Consider the following 27,120-nt stretch of genomic DNA (forward strand, 5'->3'; position numbering starts at 1 on the left):
AGTAGGATTTCCTGTTCTGGACTAGAACCAATAGCATACTAAACATAAGCATTTACCAGTAATCAGTTATACTAGAAATGTAAAAATAGCATGTAGCTCCAGGTCTCAAGCCCTCTGGCTATTATTTGTATGTTGCTCCAAGTCAATTTCACAATGGGAATACTGCAAAACTGATGGCCAGAGGAAAATGAACATTACTTATCAGGAACAATACAAATAAATGGAGTTTTTCAACATTACATATGCCAAAGTAGTATTTTATTTTTTTAATTTAAAAGAATATCCCATATATACTCATTCGTTAATAAGCCAACTCCCAAAGATGGATAGGTAAAAATAGTAAAAACTGTATGACCCTTTCATAAGCCGACCCTATATTTCAGGGGTTGGCAAACTTTGGCTCCCGGCCCGTCAGGGTAAGTCGCTGGCAGGTCGGGACGTTTTGTTTACCTGGAGTGTTCACAGGCACGGAGCCTTGCAGCTCCCATTGGCTGGGAACAGCGAACCACAGCCACAGCGAACTGAGGGGCTCCATGCCTGCAGACGCTCCAGGTAAACAAAACAACAATGTATTAGATATTCAATTCAATGATTTCATAGAGTTTTAAATCATCAAATTTTGGTGTAGATCCATTTATAAGTCGACCCCCACTCTTTGATGCGTCCCTTTTTTACCAAAAATATTCGGCTTATGAACGAGTATATATGGTATGTGTCAAAATAGGTGCCCTTAGGTTAATATACCAACATTGCCATATAAAGCAACTAGATTCTCACTATGAATACAGGAGTAATTCAGGTCTTGATCCTTGTGCATGACAGACCCCTTGCACTCACGGAGAGCTCCATTTATGTAAATGCACAAGTTACAGGATCAGATCTTTAGATTAAAAGCTCTGAGTCAGGGACCTGTCTTTCCATTTTCTGTGAAGGGCCATACATACCTATGGCAAGGTATTTTTCTTACTACTACTAACTTTAATCTTGTTCCAGTAAAGACTGGGCACAATAGAGAAATACGTTTTATGTTAAAGAAAGGGGGCACTTACAATTAACTATGCTGCTCCTAACAGTGAAACAAATGGGCAAAATAAAGCTCCAGCTCTGCACCTGTTTTACTAATACAGTAACTCCTCACTTAACGTTGTAGTTATGCTCCCAAAAATGCTACTTTAAGCTAAACGATATTAACCAAATCCAATTTCCCCATAAGAATTAATGTAAATAGTGGGGGGGTTAGGTTCCAGGAAAAAATTTTTCACCAGACAAAAGACTATATTTACACACACACACACAGTGTAAGTTTTAAACAATTTAATACTGTACACAGCAATTATGATTTTGAAGCTTGGTTGAGGTGGTAGAGTCAGAGGGTAAGATATTTCCCATGGAATGCCTTACTGCTAAAATGATGAACTAGCACTTGGCTCAGCCCTCGTGGAAGGAGGAGACACAGCATGGCAGAGAGATAGAGACACACAGTGTGTGTGAGTGTGAGAGAGAGACACAGACAGACATGGGCATTGCCCTGACTCCACTCTAAGTACACTGCCTTTTTAAGTAGATCAACAAGTTGAGACAGCAGCTGCCGCCAGCAAGCTCCTCCGCTTTCTTCCCCTTCCCCCCCCCCCTCCTCACCCCCATGGAGATGGGGCAAAGGAGTGGGGCGAGGGGGACACCTTGACATTAGCATTCTTTTTTCCCCCTCCCCCCGCACAGCAAGCAGGAGGTTCCTGGGAGCAGCTCCAAGGCTGAAGGCAGGAGCAGCACATGGCAGTGGGGGAACTGACTGGCAATTGATAGCCAGCTGGGCAGCTGCAGCACATGGAACTTAGGGGAGCTGCCGGTCCACCCTCGTTCCAAGCCCCTACCAGCTAGTTCCAATGAGCTGTTCTTTCTGCAAGCAGCGGACAAAGCAGGCAGCTGCCAATCAACATTATAAGGGAGCACTGCACAACTTTGAACGAGCATATTCTCTAATTGATCAGCAACGAAACAACATTAACCGGGATGACATTAAGTGAGGAGTTACTATATCTGAAGGTAAAGCTTTATATTATTTGCAATTATGATGATGGAGTTGTAGTTTAGACTTAATTCTATTCTCATTGTGCAGGATTATTATGCACCACTATCTGCAGCATAGTTAAAGTTGCTATACAGAGTTCAGCTTTAATAGGAGCTTTAAACTTTTATTCTGTACAAATCTAATTGAAATGGCAAAACCAAAATAAATATAAACGTGGTTACTACTTGCATTTTTTCATGGTGGTTTGATGAATAATGAATTGACATAGAATATTGTTCAAAATTTTGGTTGTCTATATTTCAGAATTTTTTAGCCATAATGGAAAATGTGTGCTAAGGCAAATCTGCTGTATTTCATTTGATGACAAATCTGCCACATCAATCTTGACAAAAATTGTAAAACAAAAAAGAGAGAGAGAGAGAGAGAGAGAGAGAATCCTTCCCCATACACCACCGTATAGTGCAACTTCATCAAGTTTGGACTCTAACACAAAACTTTAACAATTGCCTCAGCAGTATTAAGGCAGAATAACTTCCCAAATGCATGTGATATGAGACAGTCAGATGTGCTGATGTGTTGCTATAAAGCATATGAGATCTTAAAAGTTTTGTATTAAAATGCAAGTTCAATAAAGTTGGGTTACATATTGCTTTTTTATATCAATTGGGGATGGAAATGAAAACCTAATGGAGTGTTGTAGTACCTTATCCATAGCTTTGCAGGCAATATGAAGGTGGAAAGAAATGCAAAAATCTTTTCCCTTACCATCTTAAAATTTGTTTATGGTTATGGGATGATGGAGCATATCCTGTTGCAACCTGAAACACCGCTAAACACAGCTCTTTGGTTGCTATTTAAACAGAATTCAGTGTCAAATGGTGTTCACTTGCATAAAACTTACCATGCAAAGATTGAGCACCTGATGATATAATGTATATGTTAGACAAAGAATACACATTTCAAAATCTGTGACTGACAGAAATTTAATATTTTTAAGAAGAAATGATAGATCAAATATGAATTATTATATAATCACTTAGTTTTTTTGGGAAAGGGGAAGATATGCAACAGTAAACCATTCCTATTCTGTCATACCCTAAAGAAAGTGGTTTTCCAGCACAACACAATAAATACTTGTTAACACAAAATTACATTTAGGCAGTATAGAACATAATCCACAAGTCTTCCCCTCATTAATTTAGAGTTAGACTGACTTAATTGCCTTTTATCTCTTCCTTCTTTTAATCTGAAAGGATTTAAGAGAGATGCTCTCATCCTCTCTTAATACATCTGGTATTCAATCTACAGAGCAAAATTACCTTTGTAGAATGTCACTTATCTAATTACCCTAGTCAAAGGCAAGGTAACATCATGGCACTCACTAGAAGTTTATGAAGGAATTTTTTTCTCTCCATAATAAAAATATTCAATTGCACTAAAGTTATTTACTTCTCCCCAGCTAAAAACAGCAACAGTTTGAGACTAGACCTCATAATCCATATTTTATAATCCTCATTTTGGCAAATATGAGTAGAAAATCAAAAGGCTAACTACTGACTACTAACAAATGTCATAATGCAACACTGAAAATTAACAGGTTATAATAATACTTTCAAATGCATGTTCTAATTTTGCATTGCTGTGTTAGTAAAAATCTGGTAGGATACTAATAATCCAATTTAAGTAGGTATTTCAAGTTGTGGAAGGTGGATCAGTCATTTAAATTTGACTTTCAGGGGCTTAACAAAAAAGTCTAGCTGAGGGGAGTGATGAGGTACGAAGTCCCCATTTCTTCAAATTTTCCCCGTAATGGCAGAAGTTAGTGATGGAAAGAGACCCATATGATCAACTTATCCACTATGCCCACGCTAATGTAGAATTACTCTCCATAGTACATTTTCTAATGTTTTGTCCAATATAGGTAAATGTCTTAAAGCAATGGGTCACTATAATTTTCCCTCAAAGCATACTGTGCATGTTTATCCATATCTTTAGGAAGCATTTCCTGATGTTCAGGATATTTTTCTTTTCATATTTGTAGCCCTATGTGTTTTCAATAAAATATTTTGGACAGAGCTGTTTCACCCATTACCCCACAGCATTTAACTGAGATACGCATGAATTAATTCAGTCTTTCCTCATAAGCAACTGTGTGTGTATTCTGTAATTCTGTGGCTCCACTCCTTGCTGCAGAATTATGTTCCAGTTCCTAAGCCTTCGTTTAAAAAAAAAAGTTTCTTGCTGCTATGGTGGTGAAGATTACACTCTGATCATGTTTTCAGGGTTAACAGTTTTGTCTACAGACAGCCTCAAAGAGTTCAGAAGAATGAAGGGCCTCCAAAAACATTAGTGGGGTGCTGACTGACCCCTAACCAAGACAATTTTAAATGTCAGTCTTGTTAAAGACAGAGTCAACTTTCATCTGAATGTTTACCTATTACTGTCATATGTTAAAACTAAAGTTTCTTTAAATATTAGAGAAAATCTGGTATTGTTTATTTTGTACATTTATAGTATTTGGAACACAATGAAATGGAGTGTATGCCATTTACATGGGTTTTCTGCACAGCAACATAGCAGAGAGAAATTATTATAAAAACAAAATGTGATTTTAAAACCACAAAAATTGGCCTTAGGGGATCAACCAGTCTCATATCACTGAAGGTGCCAAAACTGGACCTGCAGGAAGAAAGCAGTTCACATAGAGAAAATGATGCAAAAAACCTAGTAAAGGGGCCATTCACAAAGACACGTTAGCTAAATAAAAGGAGAATAAGTCCACAAGCATTAGAGAAGTTAAGGTGACTCAGGTGGGAGATAAACCCAAGTTCCTGATGTCAGTCGCAAGAGACAGTGACTATAATTGCCAGGTGTAATACTAAATTTTTAAACGACCTCATCTCCTGCCTCTACTTCTTACATTTTCAAACATGCTCCTTGGTGCTTTCTGCCATGCTGACCCTCATGCTTGGGAGGAGCTCCCTGTAAAACATCTGCAAAGCTACCTCATTACCCTCCTCTTCCGTGATGCCTACAAAAAACTGGATAACAGTTAGGCTGTGGCGTGCTGAGATCATTGCCTTTCACGGATGACCAATAATGTCTCACTGTTTCCTTGTACTCCCCAGGTTTGTACTGCATTCATCTGTGGTCTCTATCTTATATTTCGACTAAGTTCTCTGCAGCAGGGATAGTCTTTGTTCTGTGTTTGTATCACACCTAGCACAATAGGGTCCTGGGTCCATGACTGGGGCTCATAAGTGCTACAGTAACACTGCTACGACTAATGATTAACAAAGGACCCTCTGACAGATATATTTAAACTACGTATTATACTTCAAGGGATCAGTCTCTCTCATATTAGAAACTCAGGTCCTTAACGTCTGCATTAATGCACTGAGATACCCAGTTCTGAAGCAGACAAACATTCAGGCTCAACATAATTAAAGCCAAAACTATAATATAGTTTAACAATTTGGTGTACAAAAGCTTATATTACACTTGAGATTATCATAAACCCATCAAAATAGTTAAAAAAGGAGATTATGCATGTCAAGAGATAATGCACCCTGCCACACAATTCTATCACACTAAAAGTACTAAGGAGATGAGGAGTCCACTTCACATTGGTAGCTCCCAGCAGAGAGAGTGTGTAAACATGGCACCTCTTTACACAATAGATCTGTTCCCTGTAGATGTTCAGGATAAAATTTGTTTAAATACCAAGGTTGACTTATTAGCATTGAAGAGCAGACACAGCTTGCTCATGAATCCACAGAACTTACAATTTTAACTGTAGGGAAAGTTCTGATTTCAGTTATACTCATATGTAGGGCCCTACCAAATTCATGGTCCATTTTGGTCATTTTCACAGTCATAGAATTTTTTAAAATAGTAAATGTCATGATTTCAGCTATTTAAATCTGAAATTTCATGGTGTTGTAATTGAAGGGATCCTGACCCAAAAAGGGGGTGAGGGGGCGGGTTTGCAAGGTTACTGTAAGGGGGTTGTGGTGCTGCTACCCTTACTTCTGCGCTGCAGCTGGCAGTGGCGCTGCCTTCAGATCTGGCCAACTGGAGAGTGGCAGCTGCTGGCCGGGAGCCCAGCTCTGAAGGCAGAGCCGCTGCCACCAGCAGCACAGAAGCAGGGATGGCATGGTATGGTATTGCCACTCTTACTTCTGTGCTGTTGCTGGTGGGGAACTGCCTTCAGAGCTGGCCGCCTGGCCACTACCTGCCACTCTCCTGCCTCCACTGAAGGCAGCGCAGAAGTAAAGGTGGCAATACTGCAGCCCCCTAAAATAATTTTGACCCCCATGCAACTCCTTTTTGGGTCAGGACCCCCAATTTAAGAAACACTGGTCTTCCCTGTGAAATCTCTATAGTATAAGGTAAAAGCACACAAAAGACCAGAGATTTCACAGGGGGAGACGAGATTTCACGGTCTGTGACGCATTTTTCATGGCCGTGGAATTTGGTAGAGCCCTACTCATATAGCCTTATAAAAAAACCTGAGTTGCACAGGTGTACCTGATGGCAGAATTCAAACCAAAAGATCTTTACTACATACAATATTAATTGAGTAGATGAGCCAGAAAAACAGTCTTCCTTTTATTGTGCTGGCAGCTAAAAATAATTGTTTAGTCCTTGCAGACTAAGCAAATTTAATTTAGAAAGTAATGAAACAAAACAAATAGAGCCTCACAGTGCTGTTTTTACAGTCAATTACTACTTCAAAATGAAGGGTGAATAAAGACCGGAAAATTTGTGCGCAGAACTCCCCCAGGAGTATACTCTGGTTTCTTTACTGCATGGTCTTAGCTCATGGAGTCTTTCAGCTTGATATTCCATCTGATGCTCTATTTCAGCTGTGTCCATTTTTCTCATTGTCATTGTTCCACCAGCATGGAAGAACGACACAGGCATAGGTCTTATTGGGTGAAGAACAGCTGCCACTGAAGCATCATCTCTCCATCTTGCTAAGGACAGGGCTCTGTGGAAAACAATTTCAGGACTGATAGATGCTGTGATTGTCCCTCCCTTTCCAGTCTTAAATTTGATCTTCTTGGTTATGTCAGCACATGTTCTGATGCCAGATTTTTTGACTGGGCTGATGAAGCTATGCGTCCCATCAGAATCAAGTGCACCTCTCACAAATGTCCCCATTTGTTTTTCACCAACATCTGCTATTTTCAGTAGACTCTGATGTTACATGCACTCAAGTATGTAGTTGGATAAAAGTCCACTGGATGTGATTTGCACCCAAATAGGTTTGTCATACTTTTGATGACATGGCTGGTAAGAGCTGTATCATGGTCTTCGTCCGTCTTCAGTACAGAGGCAAAAACTTGTTTGTGGACTTTGTCTCCACTACTTCTTGTTAGGCCACTTTTCTTTCACAGCTTTTGCATATTCATAAGACGAAGCTATGTATTGTCATCTAGAACTATTACTGACTTGTGCATAAGTGTCACTGAATTAAAAAACGAGTTTCTAGAATATTTCAAAGGCTAGTATTGCTTGCACAGGCAATTACAAATTAAATCCTTCTACCAATAAGACGAGGTGCTACATTGTATGTACAAAGGCTTACAAGTGGAGAAGCATTACATTAGGATTTCACGTAAATTTGTATCTACTCACTATGCAGTGCAAAGTATGAGCACGTAATCTACTACTAATGGTGCACAATCTTCAGTGTGAAACTGATCTGGTCAGCAAACTTCAATAGAAAATATAGAAAACTAGTATAATCAATTGTAAAATATTCTGGAAATTGAGAATAAGATGTGAAAACATTTAATGTTAATATACTGCAAAATATTGATATTCGCCATTTTTGCCACAGGCTAACAGCTTCATCATTTCTGAAAAAAATACTTGCCTGTGAATAAACCAATAAACCAATAAAAATGTTTTAATTAGGGCTGTTGATTAATCACAGTTAAACACAATTAACTCAAAAAAATTAATCATGATTAAAAAATTAATAGTGATTAATTGCACTGTTAAGCAACAGAATACCAACTGAAATTTATTAAATATTTTGGATGTTTTTCTACATTTTCAAATATATTGATTTTGATTACAACACAGAATACAAAGTGTTCAGTGCTCACTTTATATTATTCTTTATTATAAATATTTGCACTGTAAAAATGATAAACAAAAATAGTATTTTTTAATTCACCTCAGACAAGTACTGTAGTGCAATCTCTTTATCGTGAAAGTGTAACTTACAAATGTAGAACTTTTTTTGGTATATAACTGCACTCAAAAACAAAACAATGTAAAACTTTAGAGCCTACAAGTCCACTCAGTCCAACTTCTTCTTCAGCCAATCGCTAAGGCAAACAAGTTTGTTTACATTTACAGGAGATAATGCTGCCTGCTTCTCATTTACAATGTCACCTGAAAGTGAGAACATGCATTCACATGGCACTTTTGTAGCTGGCATTGCAAGGTATTTATGTGCCAGATATGCTAAAGATCTGTATGTGCCTTCATGTTTTGGCCACCATTCCAGAGGACATGCTTCCATGCTGATGATAATCGTAAAGAAGTGTTAAATAAATGCGTGACTGAACTCCTTTGGGAAGCATTGTATGTCTCCTGTTCTGTTTTAGCCACATTCTGCCATATATTTCATATTATAGCAGTCTTGGATGATGACCCAGCACGTGTTCGTTTTAAAAACACTTTCACTGCAGATTTGACAAAACGCAAAGAAGGTACCAACATGAGATTTCTAAAAATAGCTACAGCACTTGACCCAAGATTTAAGAATCTGAAGTGCCATCCAAAATCTGAGAGAGACAAGGTGTGGAGCATGCTTTCAGAAGTCTTAAAAGAGCAACACTTTGATGCAGAAACTACAGAACCTGAACCACCAAAAAAGAAAATCAACCTTCTGCTGATGGCATCCGACTCAGATGATGAAAATAAACATGCATCAGTCAGCTCTGCTCTGGATCGTTATCAAGCAGAACCCATCATCAGCATGCATGCATGTCCTCTGTAATGTCGGTTGAAGCAGAAGGGACATATGAATCTTTAGCACATCCGCACGTAAATATCTTGTAACGTCGTCTACAGCAGTGCTATGTGAAAGCCTGTTCTCACTTTCAGATGACACTGTAAACAAGAAGCAGGCAGCATTATCTCTTGCAAATTGTAACCAAACCTGTTTGTCTAAGCGATTGGCTGAAGTAGGACTGAGTGGACTTGTAGGCTCTAAAGTTTTACATTGTTTTACTTCTGGATGCAGGGTTTTTTTGTACATAATTCTACATTTGTAAGTTCAACTTTCATGATAAAGAGATTGCACTACAGTACTTGTATTAGGCGAATTGAAAAATACTATTTCTTTTATTTTTTACAGTGCAAATATTTGTAATAAATATAAAGTGAGCACTGTACACTTGGTATTCTGTGATGTAACTGAAATCAATATATTTGAAAATGTAGAAAACATTCAAAAATATTTAAATTAAATGGTATTCTATTATAGTTTAACAGCACAATTAATCACACGGTTAATTTTTTGAATCAGTTGACAGCTCTAATTTTAATACATTGTTGTTTAAATGTATTAAACACCAACACACACCATATTAAGGTGCTTAAATTAACTTGAACAGTAAAAACTGTAGTCAGAGTCGTGTTAGAGCATTTCTGGAACCGTGCAACAAAAAAACAGTTATTTGCCTTTCGAAACTGTTGTTCGAGATGTGCTGCTCATGTACATTCCAAATCAATTGTGCACAACAGCGCACACACCTTCGGAAGGTTTTTCCCTAGCAGTACCCTTCGGGGCTATGGAGCCCCCTGGAGTGGTACCTTCATGGCTGTATATACAAGTCCCTGCCGACTTGCTGCCTCTTCAGTTCCTTCTTGCTGGATACTCTGACAGAGGGGAGGCGGGTGGGTCTTGGAATGGACACGAGCAACACATCTCGAAGAACAACAGTTACAAAAGGCAGATAACTGGTTTTTCTTCTTCGAGCGATTGCTCGTTGTCAATTCCAAGTAGGTGACTCCCAAGCAGTCCCCTGGAGGACGGGTTGGAATTCACCGAGTTGCAGATTAAAGTACTGCTCTACCAAACGCGGCATCATCTCTAGCCTGCTGTGTGATGGCATAGTATGATGTAAAGGTATGAATAGATGACCATGTCGCTGCCCTGCAGAGATCCTGAATGGGGACCTGCACCAGGAATGCTGCAGACGAAGCTTTCACTCTCATGGAGTGCGCCATCAATGCAGAGGCTGGTATCTTTGCCAGGTCATACCACTTCCTGATACAGGCCATGATCCAAGATGAGATTTGTTGGGATGAGTCTGTCAGTCCTTTCATTCTCTCAGCAATGGCGATGAAGAGTTCCATCGACTTTCTAAATGGCTTTGTCGGCTCAATGTAAAAAGCCAGTGCCTGTCCAACATTTAAGGAATGGAGCCTGTGTTCCCTGTCATGAGCATGTGGCTTCGGGAAGAACACTGGTAAAGAGATGTCCTGATTTGCATGAAATTGTGAAACAACCTTAGGGAGAAAAGCTGAGAGCAGCTGCAATTATACCTTGCCCTTATAAAACACTGTATAAAGGGGCTCAGCTGTTAAAGCTTTGAGCTCAGACACTCTTCTGGCTGATGTTATAGCCATGAGAAACGCCACTTTCTAAGAGAGGTAAAGCAGCTAACAAGTTGCTAGATGTTCAAAAGGGGTCCCCATGAGCCTTGAGAGGACCAGGTTAATGTCTCATGGAAGCACAGGTTGCCGCACCTGGGGGTACAATCTGTCTAGCCCTTTAAGGAAGCATCCAACCATGGGATTAACAAATACTGACCGTTCCACTGGGAACAGGTGGAAAGCGGAAATAGCTAATAGCTGCCACGTGCACCTTGACTGACGAGACTGCCGGCCCTTGCCACTTTAAGTAAATAGTCCACTATAAAGGGGACTGAGGATTGCAGCAGAGGGGTGCCCTTCTGTGTGAACCAAATAGAGAACCTTTTCCACTTGGCTAGATAAGTGGCATGAGTGCAGGGCTTTCTACTGCCAAGGAGAACTTCCCTAACCAAATCAGAGCACTGCAGCTCTAACGGATTTAGCCATGGATTTTCCATGCAGTGAGGTGAAGACTCCAGGTTGGGGTGCTGAAGGCAGCCATGGTCCTGCGTGATGAGGTTTGGAATCATGGGCAAGGTCATCGGTGTGTCCACCAAGAGGTTCAACAGCATGGAGAACCAGTGTTGGCAGGACCATGCCGGCACTATGAAAATCAGCGAAGCCTTGTCCCGCTGGATCTTGAGGAGGACCTTATGGATGAGAGGGAACAGCAGGAATGCATACAGCAGGGGTGCCATCCACAAGAGAAGAAAGGCATCCATGATTGACCGGAGCTGTGATTCAGGAAGGAGCAGAACTGCTGGCACTTCCTGTTGCCTTGTGTCGCAAACTGGTCTGGAGATGCCCACCTCAGGAAGATACTGCTGACAACGTCCGGTCAGAGAGACCATCCATTGCCATGGAAAGATCTACTGAGGTGATTGGCCTGTTCATTTTGTGCACCTGACAAATAAGACACCTGCAACTGTATCGAGTGGGCGATGCAGAAGTCCCACAACCTGAGGTTTCCTGGCACATGGGGAGAGGAGTGAGACCCACCCTGTTTGTTTATATAGAACATCGCTGTGGTGTTGTCTGTCAACACCGATACACATTTGCCCTGAAGATGGGGCATGAAATGTCTGGCAAGCTTCCTGACGCTGATGTGTAGTGATAACTGCACCATCATGACAATCAACTCCTTGGCCACCTCAAATGCGTCCGGCATGGAGGGAGCATCCAAGTCCTCCTCCAAATCTTCCCACACTAGGGGGTTCACTGTGGCCATACTCAACAGACCACCCCAAGAAGCCAAAGTCTATGGCACCAGTCTAGGCAGACTCGAGGCTGGGTGTTCCAACGCAGGACGCACCCCACTGGTGTCAGCCTGCTCTGCTGTCGTAAGAGGGAGCATCCCCTGTCAACTTTCTTCTTCTTGTGTGGCAGCGGCGACTGCAAGTGGTGCCTCACACTAGAGCTGGTCCTTAGTGCTGGGGAATGGCGGTGCTGTGGCCGTTTGGATGAGTCCTTCCTTGGTGCTGAGGCTTCCTGTACCGAGGCCAGCTCACTGTGCACAGAAGCGCCTGGTGCTGGGTCAGACACGGCATGGGGCAGTTGGGGTTGAAGAGCTGACTCCATTAAAAGGAGTTTTAAGCGCAAGTCCCACTCCTTCTGAGTTCTGGGCTTAATACCCCTGCAGATTTTACACCTACCGGACTGATGTCCCTCTCCGAAACATGTTAGACATAAATCGTGTGGGTCTCCCTTCAGCATAGGCTTCAGGCAGGACCCACACAGCTTGAAGCCCTGAGACAGAGGCATGTGTTGTTCCCCAGGATGGGAACAAAGGGGGGGCAGGGGCGGGGAGAGAAGAACCCCCAACTAAAACTTAGCTAACTGAAAGCTTTAGTTAGTGATAAAGATATAAACTATTTACAGGGAGAAAAGGAGAGTGCACTAGGGAATTGTTTGCTAACACAAGAGAGGAGCTGCTGCAATGACCATCACTGGCGGTCAGAAGGGATCTATATACACGGCCATGAAAGCGCCACTCCAAGGGGCTCCACAGCCGACCCAATGGTTACTGCCAGGGAAAAACCTTCCGACGATCGTGCACGCAGCGTGTACATCTCATTGCAATCAATCGAAGAAGGATGACACTTTCTCATTTGTAGTACCACTGTTTCACCTCTCCTACAGGTTTATAGCACCACTTGACAGATGCACATCATACCTCACATAAAATAAGCTTTCAAATGATATGGTTTGTGTACGGTGTGCAGGGTGGTACATTAAACTCCAAAAATATGCCCCTTTATGGAAAACTGCAACACTCCTAACACTATGCCACCATCGGCTATTCAACTTTGGCTCAGGGGAGATGTGAAGTATGGAATCCTGCCTTTAGGGTTATGTAGTCCCAGTGGTGTGAAGTTATGATTGCAAATTCATACAAATATCCTGAGTGACAAACCTGCCAATTCCTGCCCCTATTAACTCTTCAGTGTGCCTACCAGTTCCTACATCCTCTCAAGGTAGAGTCGTTTTATAACACAAACGTTAAAAACATGAAACAAAGATTAAACATGTGATTGTGTACCTAAATTGCACAATAAACTATAAATCTATGTATTAGTTTAAACACACACACAGAGTACTAGTTTTAGTATCAATCCCAACTTTATTTTTCTTTTTGCTTTCTGTAAACAAATCTGTGTCCTTAGCATTTGAAATAGTATTCAAATTCAACCAGTGTAACTCCATTTCTTAAAGGGTCAAATTTCCATAAAGTTCCCAACCACTTAAACGGTAGATACATATTTTTAGTAGCATATTGTCTTATGACTAAAATTGTGCCAAAAAAATAAATAAGCCTTTATGCATACCATCTGTATTCATGAACAACTCTGGTAGACAACTAACCATATGTTTGAGTGAACATTTCTCTCCCTTCACCAAATTTTTGCAGGCACAAGAATTGTGCATATGCACAACATATTTTGAATACAAAAATCAAATGGTTAATTCTCTATCTAGCAAATTCATTTTAGATACACATCATTGCTTTTGTGGAGGCAAAAACTTAGATAATGTTCACTCAAGCTTGTCTGTAAAAGACAGCAGCCGAAGTTTTGAAGGTTACTTTTGCCTTTAAAATAAGATTTATGTAGAGCAAGGATAAATAGGGAACTTTTCATACTACTATTTAAATAAATTAAGTATTTCCTGGCTGAGATTTTCAAAAGCGACTAGTGACTTTAGGCATCTAAAATGTTGAGTGTCCAACAGACTGAATGTCTAAAAAAGACCTACTTTTCAGAAATTGTTGAGCAACCAGCCTCTGAAAATTAGGCTTCTTTAAAGGTGTCTGAAGTTTGGCACCCAAAATCACTAGTCAGTTATGAAAATCTTGGCCCCTGATTGTATCTTACAAATAACCAACCACTGTGGTGCACAATAATAAAAAGGAAGTCTTAAAGCCATAGCTAGGCATTTTCTACAAGTAATGGCACCTATGCAGAAGCAATAGAAAATTATACACATTTAAAAACAAAAGCAGATTTGCATGTTTGTCAGGAGGTGATGATCAAGCCAAATGGAAATGCTCTCACTCAACAAGCAAGCCTTGGATTTGAAGTTAAAGTGTATATGAGGTGCTGGCTTCATATATTCTCAGATTCTAAAAAAGCCTATAAAAAGGCAGCAAATTAGCATGGGAAGAGCAGCCATCACTAAGTCCTAGTGACAGCTTTAAGCAGCTACTTGCTTCCCAACTTACCATCTTCCTTTTCCTTTCTGCAATCTGCTCCTCTGATTCCATTTCTACTTCATTGCTAATAGGAGTTTTTTCTTCTATATCATCAATAAAATCTGGCTCCTGAAAGATGGAAATGACTGCTTTACAGAAGCTCCACTACTACTCTTTCAAACTAGGGAAATCTAAAGGCTACACAGAGCGAAGTGTCCTCAAATCACTACTTCAAAAGCTACCAGCCAATTAACCAATGCAACATGTAAAAGCTACATATCATCCGCTTGGACTTTTATGATTCTAGAAATATAGCCTGACTCAAGTACCTTCTCCGATCCAAACAGAAACATCCACATCATTTTCTTTAATTGTAATCTCACTCAAGTTTTTTCAACCAAATAATAAGAATTAAGCTTCCAAACCAATGGGCGCTACAGGGCACTCAACACTTATGAACATCAGGCCACTTATTTATGCAGCTAAATAGGAAATTTTGACCCTAACTTTAGGCACCCATTTTTGAAAATCTTAAACCTCATTTTTTCAGTAAAATGGAATGTATACTGTCATGTCAAACAAGATAGGTTATCATATTTATATAAATTTGCAGTCAACTCAAACCTATGTAACTATTAACATAACCCTTTCCACTGATGCTATATATATCTCCACTATAATCTAACATTAGCGACTTACCATAGGGAACACAAAAGAGATCCGATTAATAAATACTGAAAAATGCTTGGTGTGGGAATGCTTCTGGGTTTTTCAGGTCTCTTACAATAGAAGGATAACATTCAAAAAATTAAAAAGTTAAAGCAGAGTCAATAATAACTGATCTGTTACCAACATTCTACCTTTTGTTCTTAGATGTGGTTGCCTTAAAAATAAAGTTGAAATTATTACATTTGTTCCTTAATAAAACTGCTATAAAGTGGAAATTAACAGTACAATTCTTGAGCACAGCACTAAAACAACTAAACAAAGTACATACATAAGGTGTTATTTTGGCTGACTGAACTGCTTTTTTAAATATCAGATGTGCTTATATTTTATTGAGCCTCTTCTAGGTTGACAAACTTTTAGCGCGCCTGTGACAATTGCTATAAAAATTACATAGGCTTCTATGTGCCCAGGAGCAGGTTCCAAATACCAGTTATTGCTAGTGGCAACCTGGCTGGAAAAAGGAAAGTAACTTACCTGTAAAACTGCAGTTTGAATATACTGCCTTTGTAGCTCTACTCCTGTAGAAATCACATGCCACCCCTTATGACCCCAGAAGCATTCTAAAGCAAGTTAGCTGTTTGGGTAGGTCAGTCTACTGTACCCCATGAAGAAGGCTAATGTAAACTTTATGAAAAATTTTTACAAAATCAATTGCATATTCATCACCAATTCCCTGATCTCCATCGCTCATCCCTTCCTCCATGATGGTTCCCTTTATTACTCTCTAGGCCAATGGAGAGAATTTTGAAAATGGCTCCCACCAAGTAACCCCACACCTTATACAACTCTCTTTCATCCTTCAAATTACCCTCATAATTCCATCAAGTATTTACCCTCAGACTCACAATCAATTTTCTCGTCCCTCAAAAAACAACAAAAATCAATCCATCATTATGGTATCTCTCTGATTTCTTTGTATAATTTCTCTTTACTAATTGCTGTGTGCGGCTCCTTCCAAATTAGGATCTGTGAAATTCATTACTTTCTCATTTACCTGCTCTTCTATGCCAATAAACTAAGACAACCAAACCTATAACCAAGACCTCTGGTACCTCACTAGAACCCCCATTCCCATCCACACTCAATAAATACCTGTTTACCATCTTTATGCCAGTGTTCAATCTACACAAAAACATACAACAGGTACATGGAGGCTATTAGTGAGAGACCAGAAGATCTTTTTTGGGCTGAAATCTTGGTAGTAGAAATTGTTATGGAAGCAAGCCAATTTGTAAGTGTGGCTAAAAACATCAGAATTGTGGGGACAACATACGTGTGACTAACACTGCTTCAGGATGGTTTTGGGATCTTGAGGCATGGCGTGCAGCTTTTACACCACAGATCTGCAAAGAATTTTAGGAGGCAGAATTTCTGGTTTATGTTGAGACATTTCAGTGAGAGAAGCAGCTGGTTAAAGAGAACCAAAGTATCTTTAAAAAACAACTAGTCATTTCAAGAGAACTAGAAATAGCATACATACTTTAAGTAGCTAATCCAACACTAAAATTCACAAAGAACAACTCTTTCCAATAACTTGTAAGATTTTTAAGAATTACTCTAAAGCAGGGAATCTTATGGTTTGTAAATCTGACCATCTAGTGATTTTTGCTTTAATACCTGGTTATTGGAAATGGATAGCCTGAGGGGAGAAAGTCTCCTCTGCTTATTATCAGGAATCTTCATCTTGGTGGCTGCTCCTTCACAATCCAGTGTGATGTTCTGATTCTGTGTTTCCTTTTCTCTTGAAATGTCCTTCTCTTTCTTTCCCTTTTTCCTTCTGGTCTCATATCCAGTATTTATGTTTTCTGTAGGTTCGGAACCATGTTTAAGAACTGGACATTCAGGATTTTCTTTGAGGCAAGCGCAATCCACTTTGTATTTACTAAAATAGCCAATACAAAAAAATTTGGTGTAAAAATATTGAACTGAATGCTACAGCAATATGATTTTTGAAAGTTAAACCACTCTTGTTCATTTCACTGTAAATTAACATCTGCCAAGATAAAGAGTCAGTATTTTAGCATATTTGAAAAGGGTTAATTTAAACTTTCACTAAGCTGTGCAATGTTACCTTTTATTACTCTCATCCACAGGTTCTTAAATCCGTTTCCCAGTTTACAGTTTGGAATTCCATTAAAACAAATAAAAATCTATTATACTAAACAAAGCTAAATAAAATAAAAAGCAAAAAAAGAAACACACTCTGGTGCAAAAATGAACAGAAAAAATTAGAGCAATTTAGTTTTGTACAAAATTGATTTATCTTATGTCTGTCTGGATTGGACATTGGGAAACACAACCCAACAGATATTTATAAGTCAATTGAGTTACTTTTACTTGATGTATACAAGAGATCTTGCAAGTTATACAAGTTTCAGTAATATAAAACTTTCTCTAGTAGCATTTATAAATAAGCAGAATATCCAGATTGGTGCAAAAAAGCTCTCTCAGAGTACAATTCAATCTCTTGTCAATAGAGTTTTGCCCATTTGCTCCAGCAGAGAGTTTGCCCTGAATCTTGAATGGTACTGAGTGGTTCGTTAATCAGCTTTCATGGATTTTCAGCTTATATTTACTTCCCAGTAAAAAATTTTATATATATATATATATATATTCCCCCCATAATTACCAGCCGTCTATACTCAACTCAGGATATGGAAAGCAAGCTGTTTTCTTTCTGGTTTACGCAATCACCAAGTAATAAGATGTTATGGGTCAAATTCTGCTGTCAACTAAATCTGTAATACATTCCTTCCTCCAAATTAAGCCTTAAATTACACCTGTGAAACTATATTAATGTCTAACAGGGAAATCTATTTAACAGAGCTTAGTTTTGTCTGAAGAATATTTATTTATAGTAATGATATGACAAAAGGAAATTACTCCTCATGTCTTTCAGAGAAGATGTAGAGTCTGCAGAGGTCGAAGGAAGAATATACCGAACAAGTTTTCTGGTAAATGGAGTACATTTCATATGAACTCACTAGGTCACTGGAAGCACTGAATCCAACTATTGCTTTTTTTTAAAAAACAGTAAGAACGGTCAATTTTCACAGGAACCTCACTTTAGGAAGAAGTGTTTTCGTTACTCTTAATGACTGAGGAAGGCATTAGCTACATCGCCTAAAGGCAAAATTTTGTGCTCTTTAGTCAATGGAAATTGTTCATGCATATCTGGGAGCAGCACTTACCCTAATTACTTTACCATTTCAAAACAATGGCATCTATCTACCAGAGTATTTCACAATTCACAAAAGGAGAAATAAGTTGTACCCAGGAGAACATGGGATCGATAGGTTATAGAATTTAAGACCTTATTTTAAGGAAGGGCTCAATAGACTTGAACATCCTTCTTTAATGATGGGTTATAGCATGAACATAATTTATTCTCATTTCTACAGAGATTTACCTTAGGTATGATTCTATTCCTTCTAAATTATGTCAGCAATTAACTATGGTACGTAAAGCTGTAAGAAGAGTGGATTTAAAAAAAAAATAGCACATTACTGAATAGCTCTACATTAGCTTACACTAAATATCAAATAGTATCCAACAATCCATAAAATGAATGTTATGTTTGAAGAATTTTCACTGTAAATCCAAGTATGTAGTATTGCAGAGATATAAAAATCACTTAAATTTACAGTGAAAAGATCTATCACTAATCCCAACAATAATAAAACATCCCTTAAAGGAAAATCCTGCAATGGCATACACTTATCATTGAGGACTTTAAGGGCACCGTACTATTGAAGTGTATGAAAAGAGTAAAAGAAAATAGGAATATTTGTGATAACATGATAGCCTCAATTAATATATTACTAACATTTTAGAAGTATATTGTCCTAAAATACAGGATGTTTCAAACAATTTAAAAGATACTTACCAATTTCCATAATCAAAATCAAATGCGATAGTAATTTCTGTTCCCTTTGGAATGTTTTGGATAGAGTAAATATAAAGATGAATTGTTCCATCTTCAATTACATGTCTCACCTAAATCCAGGAGAAAAGCTATACATTAGTTTATAACGCATTAAAACCCACACTCATTCTTAAAAACCCAGATATACTTGACCACTTTCTACAGGTTGTTCCCTCCACCAATGCCATCAATTGGGAGAGACTGATAAAACCAGTATTAAAAAAAATGACTGTTTTTCATAATAAGCAAAATGTATATATTTCTTGATGCTGCCCTGCACAGGTTCAAAAAAAAAAAAAAATTATTCTTACGAAATGCCTTAATGATATCAAGACATGATCTACTATTCATTCTTTATATATATTTCCCCTTATTCTTTGCATAGAGTCAATGCCCTGGTGAAAATATTTCATTAGCATGTAACATGCTAGAGAACATGCTAAATGTGAAAATACATGTTTGTTTTATTTTCATTTCCAAAAGTGTGTCCAATCCTTTTCCCCAGTTAGAAACAATGAGAGGTGAAGGTGCTCAGGGCTTCACACAGTACTGAGCCTGAGTGTTTAGGCACTTTACAAAGAAAGAATACTAAAAAACAGCATATATAACTTGTTTACCAGAAACAATATTGAAAGATTAATCCACCATTATACTATATATCACCTCCATATTAAATCCCCTCAGTCCAAGATTTAGGGGAACAGGTGAGAACATCATATCCTGCAAGCCAAGCAAAATAAACAAATATCTAGATTAACTAAGGAATTATTTCCTATATTTATACGCTTACCTCCGCATTGGGTGTACAAGACCGTCTAATGAATCGAGCTTCATTTCCAAAGGTTCTTGCATCAACACACATTTCTAGTCCATGGAATTTGGAATAGAACAAAACAAAAGGGTATGGCCTAGAAAGAAAAAGAAGGAAAACCCTAGTTTAAATTTTTTTAATATGGTAGATAGGATGTTTTTCCCCTTTAAAAGCATTAAGAGTACTTTTTCACATTTACTGGTTTTGTATCACTATGCTGCGTAATTTAGTGCTGATTTTATATTGCAATTCTTGCAAGTCAGCAATGAAGAACTCTCAATCCAAATCTACTGAGATTTATAAAACAAAAAACATGTCTAACACAAAACTTGTCTCAGTTATGGAGGCCGAGTTTTGTAAATAATAAGAAGAGTAGGAAAAGATTGGTAGTCTCATGGCTAAATCTCAAGACTGAAAGTCAGAGTCAAGTGTTTATACCTGGCTCTTTGTATAATCTTGAGCAAGTCATTTAGTCTCTGAGTCTCAATTTGTAAAATGGGAATAATATTTACTTACACTTACTAGGTGTGTTATAAATATTTAATTGACACCCAAAGTGAAAGCTGTTATACAAGTTCAAAAGCAGCTATATAATTTTCTTGGTGTATTAGAAGTAACATATGCAGTAGTTGGCACAAAAAGAGCAATAAGATAATTGCAGAAAAGGAAAAAGGTTGTCGGTAAAATGCACATTTAAGAAAGTTAACTTATAAAAAAAAGAGTTCTTAAAATAAATATACCTTTTAAAGAAATACCCATTAGCTTCAAATTGTTCTCTCAGCATGAACTTTCCTCTATATTCAATAATAAGCGCATCTGGAGGCAAGTCTTTGGCAGCTTTTAGAATTTTCTTGTTTTTTTGCACATAGCTCTACAAAAGACAAAATGAATTTAAGAAGCATAATTAAACTCATTTTATTAGTGTAAACCAACAGATTATATGGCTGCAACCCTTCAAGCAGCAACTTGGTAACTGAAGCCATTTCCTTCTTTTAATTAAAAAAAAAAAGCTATTTGATCTTATAAGGCTTTTCCTCCTATCAATGCAGTTATCTACAGATTTAAATTATAAAGAAGTTATAACTACAATTCCCTAAAACAGGATTGAGAATCAATGTAGCAATGCCCTTATATTTCAGGTATTATGTTTAATAATGGACATTTGAAGTGTTCGTCGTTTCTTAAGTTTTAACTAGTAACTATGCCTTTCATTATGCCTATGAACTCCCCAGGATGAAAGACCGAAGTGGTTCATCTGCACACTAGAACTCTTTCCAAGGTATCGCTGTCCTTGATCAAACAAAGACACAAACAGAAAGAATGCATTTTAAAACAAAACTTTCGAGAACAGGAAAAAGGAAATTGTAAATTTTGTATGTATTTCTATAACTTCAGATGGGAGGATGCCTGTTAATCAAAAGGTAATATGTACTCGGACACAACAACTAAAGAACTCACACCTCTTGTAATTAGTTTTGATCAGAGATTACATAAATTGGCCTATATCTAGGCAAAGGAATGTGTCATCTGTGCCATGCTGGTGCTATAGAAAGGGAAAGATGTTTCTACTATAAAATCTGATAAGGTAAGTTTTCCTTAAGATTAGCCTTTCCCTATCAATAGCTTGCAGTTTCCTTCCACAGATCTCATGTAAGGCAGCTGATGTTTATCATATAGTATTTTCTATATGTTTTCTCTTTTGTAATTTAGGTTATAAAGACATAACTTGTATTATCTAACTTGACTGTCACTGGTAGTTTATTTTGGAAAAAACTGTAGGACATCTGTGAAGATATTGCTGACCTTATGCTCTGACCTGGTATGAGGGTTAATGAGAGAACTGTGTAACCAGTTCATAAGAGGAAACATTAGCAAGTCACAAGTACACGAGTGAAACAACTGAAAAAATAACAAATGCTATGACATCCAAACCTTTTTCGTAACCTTAAATAATGATGAATGTAGTAATGGGAAAGTCTTGTGGAGGATACAGGATTACACAGCTAGGGTGAACTAGCCATTCACATGTGTGTTTATGAAAGGTGCAAAAAATTTGTCAACATATACTTTAAGTGCTAGCTGGATTCCGTTGCTATTAGGTGGACTACATTTTCCATCTTGAGTCTTTTTTAACTAAGTTTTTTTTTGTTTGAGTCCTAGGTTCTGGAACTTGCTAACATAAAACTGAAAATATCCTTTGTTTTCTATGAGTTGTGTTGGAGCAAGAACCGTGGGACTGGGCCCTAAATTGATTTCTTCTAAAGAAGAAGACAGAACACACACATAATATTAAAAAGAATAATCATCCCAGTAGAAGGCTATTCCATATGATATAGAGCTTCCCACCAGTCTGATGCATTCAGCAACGTTCCATTTGATGAATCAATCGACAGAATTCCTCCAGTTAAAAAATCTTTTTAAATGCAACACATACCATAATATTTTTAAAACATTTCATACGGGTATCAATGAGAACCTTAAAGATGAGTAGTCCTACCAGTGTCTCACTACAAATTCTTAAATGTAACCCAAAAGGGTGGCCTTGGATCCCATTTTCAGAGACTTAGACATTTATAGAAAACTTCAGTTTCATTGAAATACAAACAAAACCAGTCCTTAGGAGAAAATCTGAAGCTGTGTTACACAAAATAGGCTGTGGACTGTAATTCTGAGAGTACTGTATGTTAATATTAATGAGACTCACTTATCCAAATATAAAGTTAAGGAAACCATTTTGATTTACTGTGTTCTAAATATGCTTTTATGATAAAGTTTACTATATGAATGTTGTAACAGTACAGAACTTGAACTGTATAGAGATAATTTGCCATAGTTTACAGCTGTGCATTTATTAGCTTCCCCCCCCCCACCCCATCCCCCTGCACCCTACAACCTCAAAGCAATATGAAAGTTTTAGTGGGGGAAAAATTTTATAAGCCTATTTAAAACTGTAGCATGAGGTAAGCAGATATAAAGTGGAAGAATATTTACCTCTCACTTCAAGGTCAAAATTGGGCACAAGTCACTAGTGACTGGGACAAATTCTGTCTTTGCATGTATGCACAGAAATCCCACTGAAGTCAATTGGAGCCATAAACCAGCATTAAGTTCATTGATCAAGAATAGACTAGCTATAGAGATGCAACTACCTTCTCACCAACAGAGGTGTTCCCTCCAGAGTGGGTTAGGTCAACCACTTTTTGGTAAAAATATGGGTGTTGAACCTCTTCTCTGTAAGCAGAGGAATTATGTTTCCAGGGCTGACAATATCACTGTTTGCTAGCAGTGTTTTTGTAAACATTTATAATTATAGAAATATATACTGTGTATTACCGGGAAATTCTGAATGTTATCTTAAATGATTAAAAAAGGAAATGCTCAACACTTAATTTGGACCTCTGTTGACAATCCTGGCAGAAAAACAATCAGCACAGCTAGAGAATTATCTATTCTCACTTCTACAAGTATTCCCCCAGGTCAGAGATGAGGAACATTAGCAGGGCAGAATGGGGAAGTTTACTTTATTACAACCTGTGTGGAAACTATTCTGTGGATAAACAGATTAATTTAGTCTCCATGCTGTCAATCTGGCAATTTTTATGAACACTAACATTCACCCAGCAGTTTTTAAAAATAAAGAAAATTGGAATGTTATGAAGCACACAAATGCATGAATATCAACTGTGATTCATTATTTAAGAAAGGTTTCAGAGTAGCAGCTGTGTTAGTCTGTATCCACAAAAAGAAAAAGGAGTACTTGTGGCACCTTAGAGACTAACAAATTTATTTGAGCATAAGCTTTCGTGAGCTATAGCTCACTTAAAACTATTAGTGCTAACATGTTCCCAATTGGTAGAATGAGCTAGAGATTAAAAAAAAACCTAAAGAAGAAAAGAATGACTACGACACTGGGAACAGTATCTCATAAAAGCATACAAATTTTAGTGCTACTTTAACGAGTTATGCATTTCTTTCCCTTGTTACACAGTTCCGTCTTCACTTATTTACCTCTACGGGAGGTTTGAAGATCAGATTGCTGGTGCTAACTTCTTTTTTGTCATTTCCATTGCCTAGTCTCAGAGCTATTCTTTGTGCCTCTCTCTGAACACCCTCGCTGTACTGGTTATTATTTGCTTCTTCGTAACGATCCATCCATGCCTTGATTTTAGTTTCCCATCCAAAGTTTGAACTGTCAGAAGGATCAATCTCTGGAGCTGAACCCTACAAATCACAATAACCAGAAATTACAAACAAGATACATGATTTTTAATAGCATAACCTTTAATAAGTTATAAGCTCATAAGTTAATAAGTTGTGTGACCAACACAAACAAGCCAGAGTGCATGTGCAGAGCAGGGTGTGTCAGGAAATGTGAATCAGAGCAATGAACCCACCCCCGATGTACCCGTGTCTCATGGAAAAACATCTAGAAGTAAGTTCCTGGCCCAAGCTTGTGGTTGGCTTCTAGAGGAGATAGACTGAGAATGTAGGAAACTCTTGCTGTTGCCCCCTGGCCTCAAGGGGGCAGGTGTTGGAAGTTAATTCCCCCTTCATTTTAAACTCTTATGAAAAGGGGTCAAAGGCAGAGAGTTCCCACCTGCCCCCTTCCCTCTTAGTCCTAGCTCTGCCTTTCCTGCCCAGATCCTGTGGTCCTTCCTTGCTTGGCTCCACAGTGGAACCACAGATGACTCAGGATCATTATAGTCCCAGAGCCACGCTCCACCTCCACACCACAACTCCATAGAGGGGCCTGAGATGACAGGTGTTTTCTGCCCCTCCCTCACCATCCCTACATGAAAGGTTTTTTCCTTCTCCCAAAACGGTCTCAGGGGTCCTTGTTGTTCCATGTGCTGTTGCTCCTCTCTTCTATCTGACCTAGCACAGCAACTGATAGACGCTAATAAATCAGTAGTATCTGAATTCCCAGTAGTTGAGTTTATCTATGATGCTGCTTAACACAGGTGTTAACAGATGATGCATGCGAGCTCCTTCTAAGAAACGAATAAGAGTGATATCATAACACAGTGCATAGAACCAGGAAGTGAAACTTACCATCAGTAAAACTGTTTTTCCAATTTTATTCATTTGCAATATTACTTGTCACAATGGTAAGAAGAACACTTTCAGACAAATGATTTTTAGGCTGGCTGTGCTGCTTTTTTGTATGTTTATACTGAACAGGAGGAATAGTTAGGATCAAATAACTAAAGAACAGAACAGTGGAAGAATTCTGTAGTTCTAATTTACACAACATGGATCTTTTGAAGTCCTCTAAGACCAATTAGGTTTTAAGATAAAACTGTCAAAACAATCTCACAGCTGACATCCCAGATCATTGTTTGACTTGCTAGAGGCATGGGAAACACTTCCTCAGGCTGCCTCTTCTAAATTCTCATCCATCTTTTTGAAATCTCATGTTTTCTCAAAGGGAAGAAATTCTAGATAAATAGCATTGCCTGAGCTTGCAGAGTCAGTGCCAATTGAAAGACAAATTGGTCATTTTCTTATATTCTTTATTTAACCACCACCAGAAAACAATTATTCTACTAGAAAGGTATTTTAACACCTGTACATGTTATTCAGGTGTATTCTGGATAAATATAAACACCAATATATAAGACGATAGTCTAACTATACAAACACATGTTCTCATATAAACAAAAATAAGATTAGTTAGCAGGAAGTTCAGAATGTAACTGAAGTAATATCCATATCTATCTACAATTATCATATATTTACACTTACCTTAACTCTTGAAGATTTCCTAGATCCTTCGCGAAAAGCCTTAAAAAAAAAAAATGCAGTTGTCATTTAAAAATATTTAAAGATTAACAACGTTTTTCTGAGGGAAAATGATCTTATGCTTTTTTAAAAAGGTAATTAAGTTCTTAATACAACTGTTCTCATTAAAAGCAACAACAGGAAGGGTAGAGAATGACATTAAAAGATCAAAAAAAGAAGGAAGGCCACTTGCATTTTTCATATTCTTGAGAACATTATATAAAGGCTGCCAATAAAATGAAATCCAAGGTTTCAAAGCTAGTAGTCCAATGGCATTTGGTGGCATGAAATTTGCCTTTTTTCCAGTATTACAAACTCACCTTGATGCTTCACTCACTGTGCTAGTGATCAACATTAACCTAGAACGCTCTGTGGGCATACAAAGTAAACCCATTAAATGGCGCACACATTGGAAAGCCTATGGATGTACATTGTATATCATGTAAAATTATGGAAACTCTCTCTCAAAACACAGTATTTTCCATTAAGTTTGCCTTTTCAAACATCCCCTTACACTATATTAGGAGGTAACCACTGAGTATCAGCACTTTATATTAAGAGCTGTCATTCAAGTGATATTTTACCAGCTGATCAGATATTTCTACAACTGCATTTGGTTTTAAAAAATAAATTAATGACCTTAAACATTTGTTTCAAACGCCAAAACACTAACTATTGAAATTCTGGTTTCCAGCTCCAGTTTCTTTTAATATTTTTGCTTGACTGTCACAGTTCTTTATTTTAACATGATCACAAACAGAGCATGTTCTTAAAATCATGGAATGATTTAATTTCTGTATTTTGCTAGTATCCAGTGTTTGATTTTTATATGAATCTAGAAAATCAAGGTATCATATTTCACGTCAGTGTATTAATTCTATTGTAGTGGTTCCTCAATACAGTTACTTTTAAGCTGTTTTTTTAATTTTCTAAATACAACACATTGTTATTTCCTTGGTTAAAAATTTTCAAAAAGAATTTTGGAATAATCACACTTCACTTACTAAATTGTGTTGAAAAGGTTACTTTCTGGCAGCAGTTTTCTACAGAACTGCCACTTCAACTGAATGGAATGCCAAGCCATCTCAGGTAGAACTGACAACACCATCAATCAATCATTCCTGAATTTTAATAGCTAAAGAGCACTATAAAAATATTTGCCCTTTATTAGCAGCAGTGGGAAGAAAAAAAATGGAGCGAGAAATATTCTAGTGATAATAGCATGAGGCAAAAAATGTCCATATGTATTTATAAATAGACTCCTCACAGGACACCATGTAAGCCTGTATATATTGTATGCAAATGTGTTATAAATTTAAAAAAATTAATATTAATCCATTTCTAAAGGGATTCCACCACAAAGAATACTGGATAACCAAAAAAAAAAAAAAAAAGGTGGGGGGGCGGGGGGGAGAGAAAGAGGTCTGATACATCACTTTCCATGGATGAATCCTGCATACTAATCTAAATTCAGGCAACACGAGGCAAATGTT

General features: G+C 37.9%; 1 protein-coding gene across 4 annotated transcripts in view; it reads right to left on the reverse strand.

Moving 5' to 3' along the window:
• KMT2E (lysine methyltransferase 2E (inactive)) overlaps positions 1 to 27,120 on the reverse strand; it is a 119,006-nt gene that overhangs the window by 36,357 nt on the left and 55,529 nt on the right. For 3 of the 4 annotated variants that reach the window (XM_073328500.2, XM_073328502.2, XM_073328498.2), the window contains 7 exons: positions 25,592 to 25,630; positions 23,855 to 24,067; positions 20,587 to 20,717; positions 19,826 to 19,943; positions 18,997 to 19,106; positions 16,728 to 16,992; positions 14,412 to 14,510 (listed from right to left, as the gene is read on the reverse strand). In XM_073328500.2, the coding sequence (XP_073184601.1) occupies positions 14,412 to 14,510; positions 16,728 to 16,992; positions 18,997 to 19,106; positions 19,826 to 19,943; positions 20,587 to 20,717; positions 23,855 to 24,067; positions 25,592 to 25,630 (975 nt within the window). The remainder of the gene's footprint in view (positions 1 to 14,411; positions 14,511 to 16,727; positions 16,993 to 18,996; positions 19,107 to 19,825; positions 19,944 to 20,586; positions 20,718 to 23,854; positions 24,068 to 25,591; positions 25,631 to 27,120) is intronic. The other variant, XM_073328501.2, reaches the window with a different exon arrangement.

Source organism: Lepidochelys kempii, chromosome 1 (assembly GCF_965140285.1).
Source record: "Lepidochelys kempii isolate rLepKem1 chromosome 1, rLepKem1.hap1, whole genome shotgun sequence".
Taxonomy (NCBI): Eukaryota; Metazoa; Chordata; order Testudines; family Cheloniidae; genus Lepidochelys; species Lepidochelys kempii.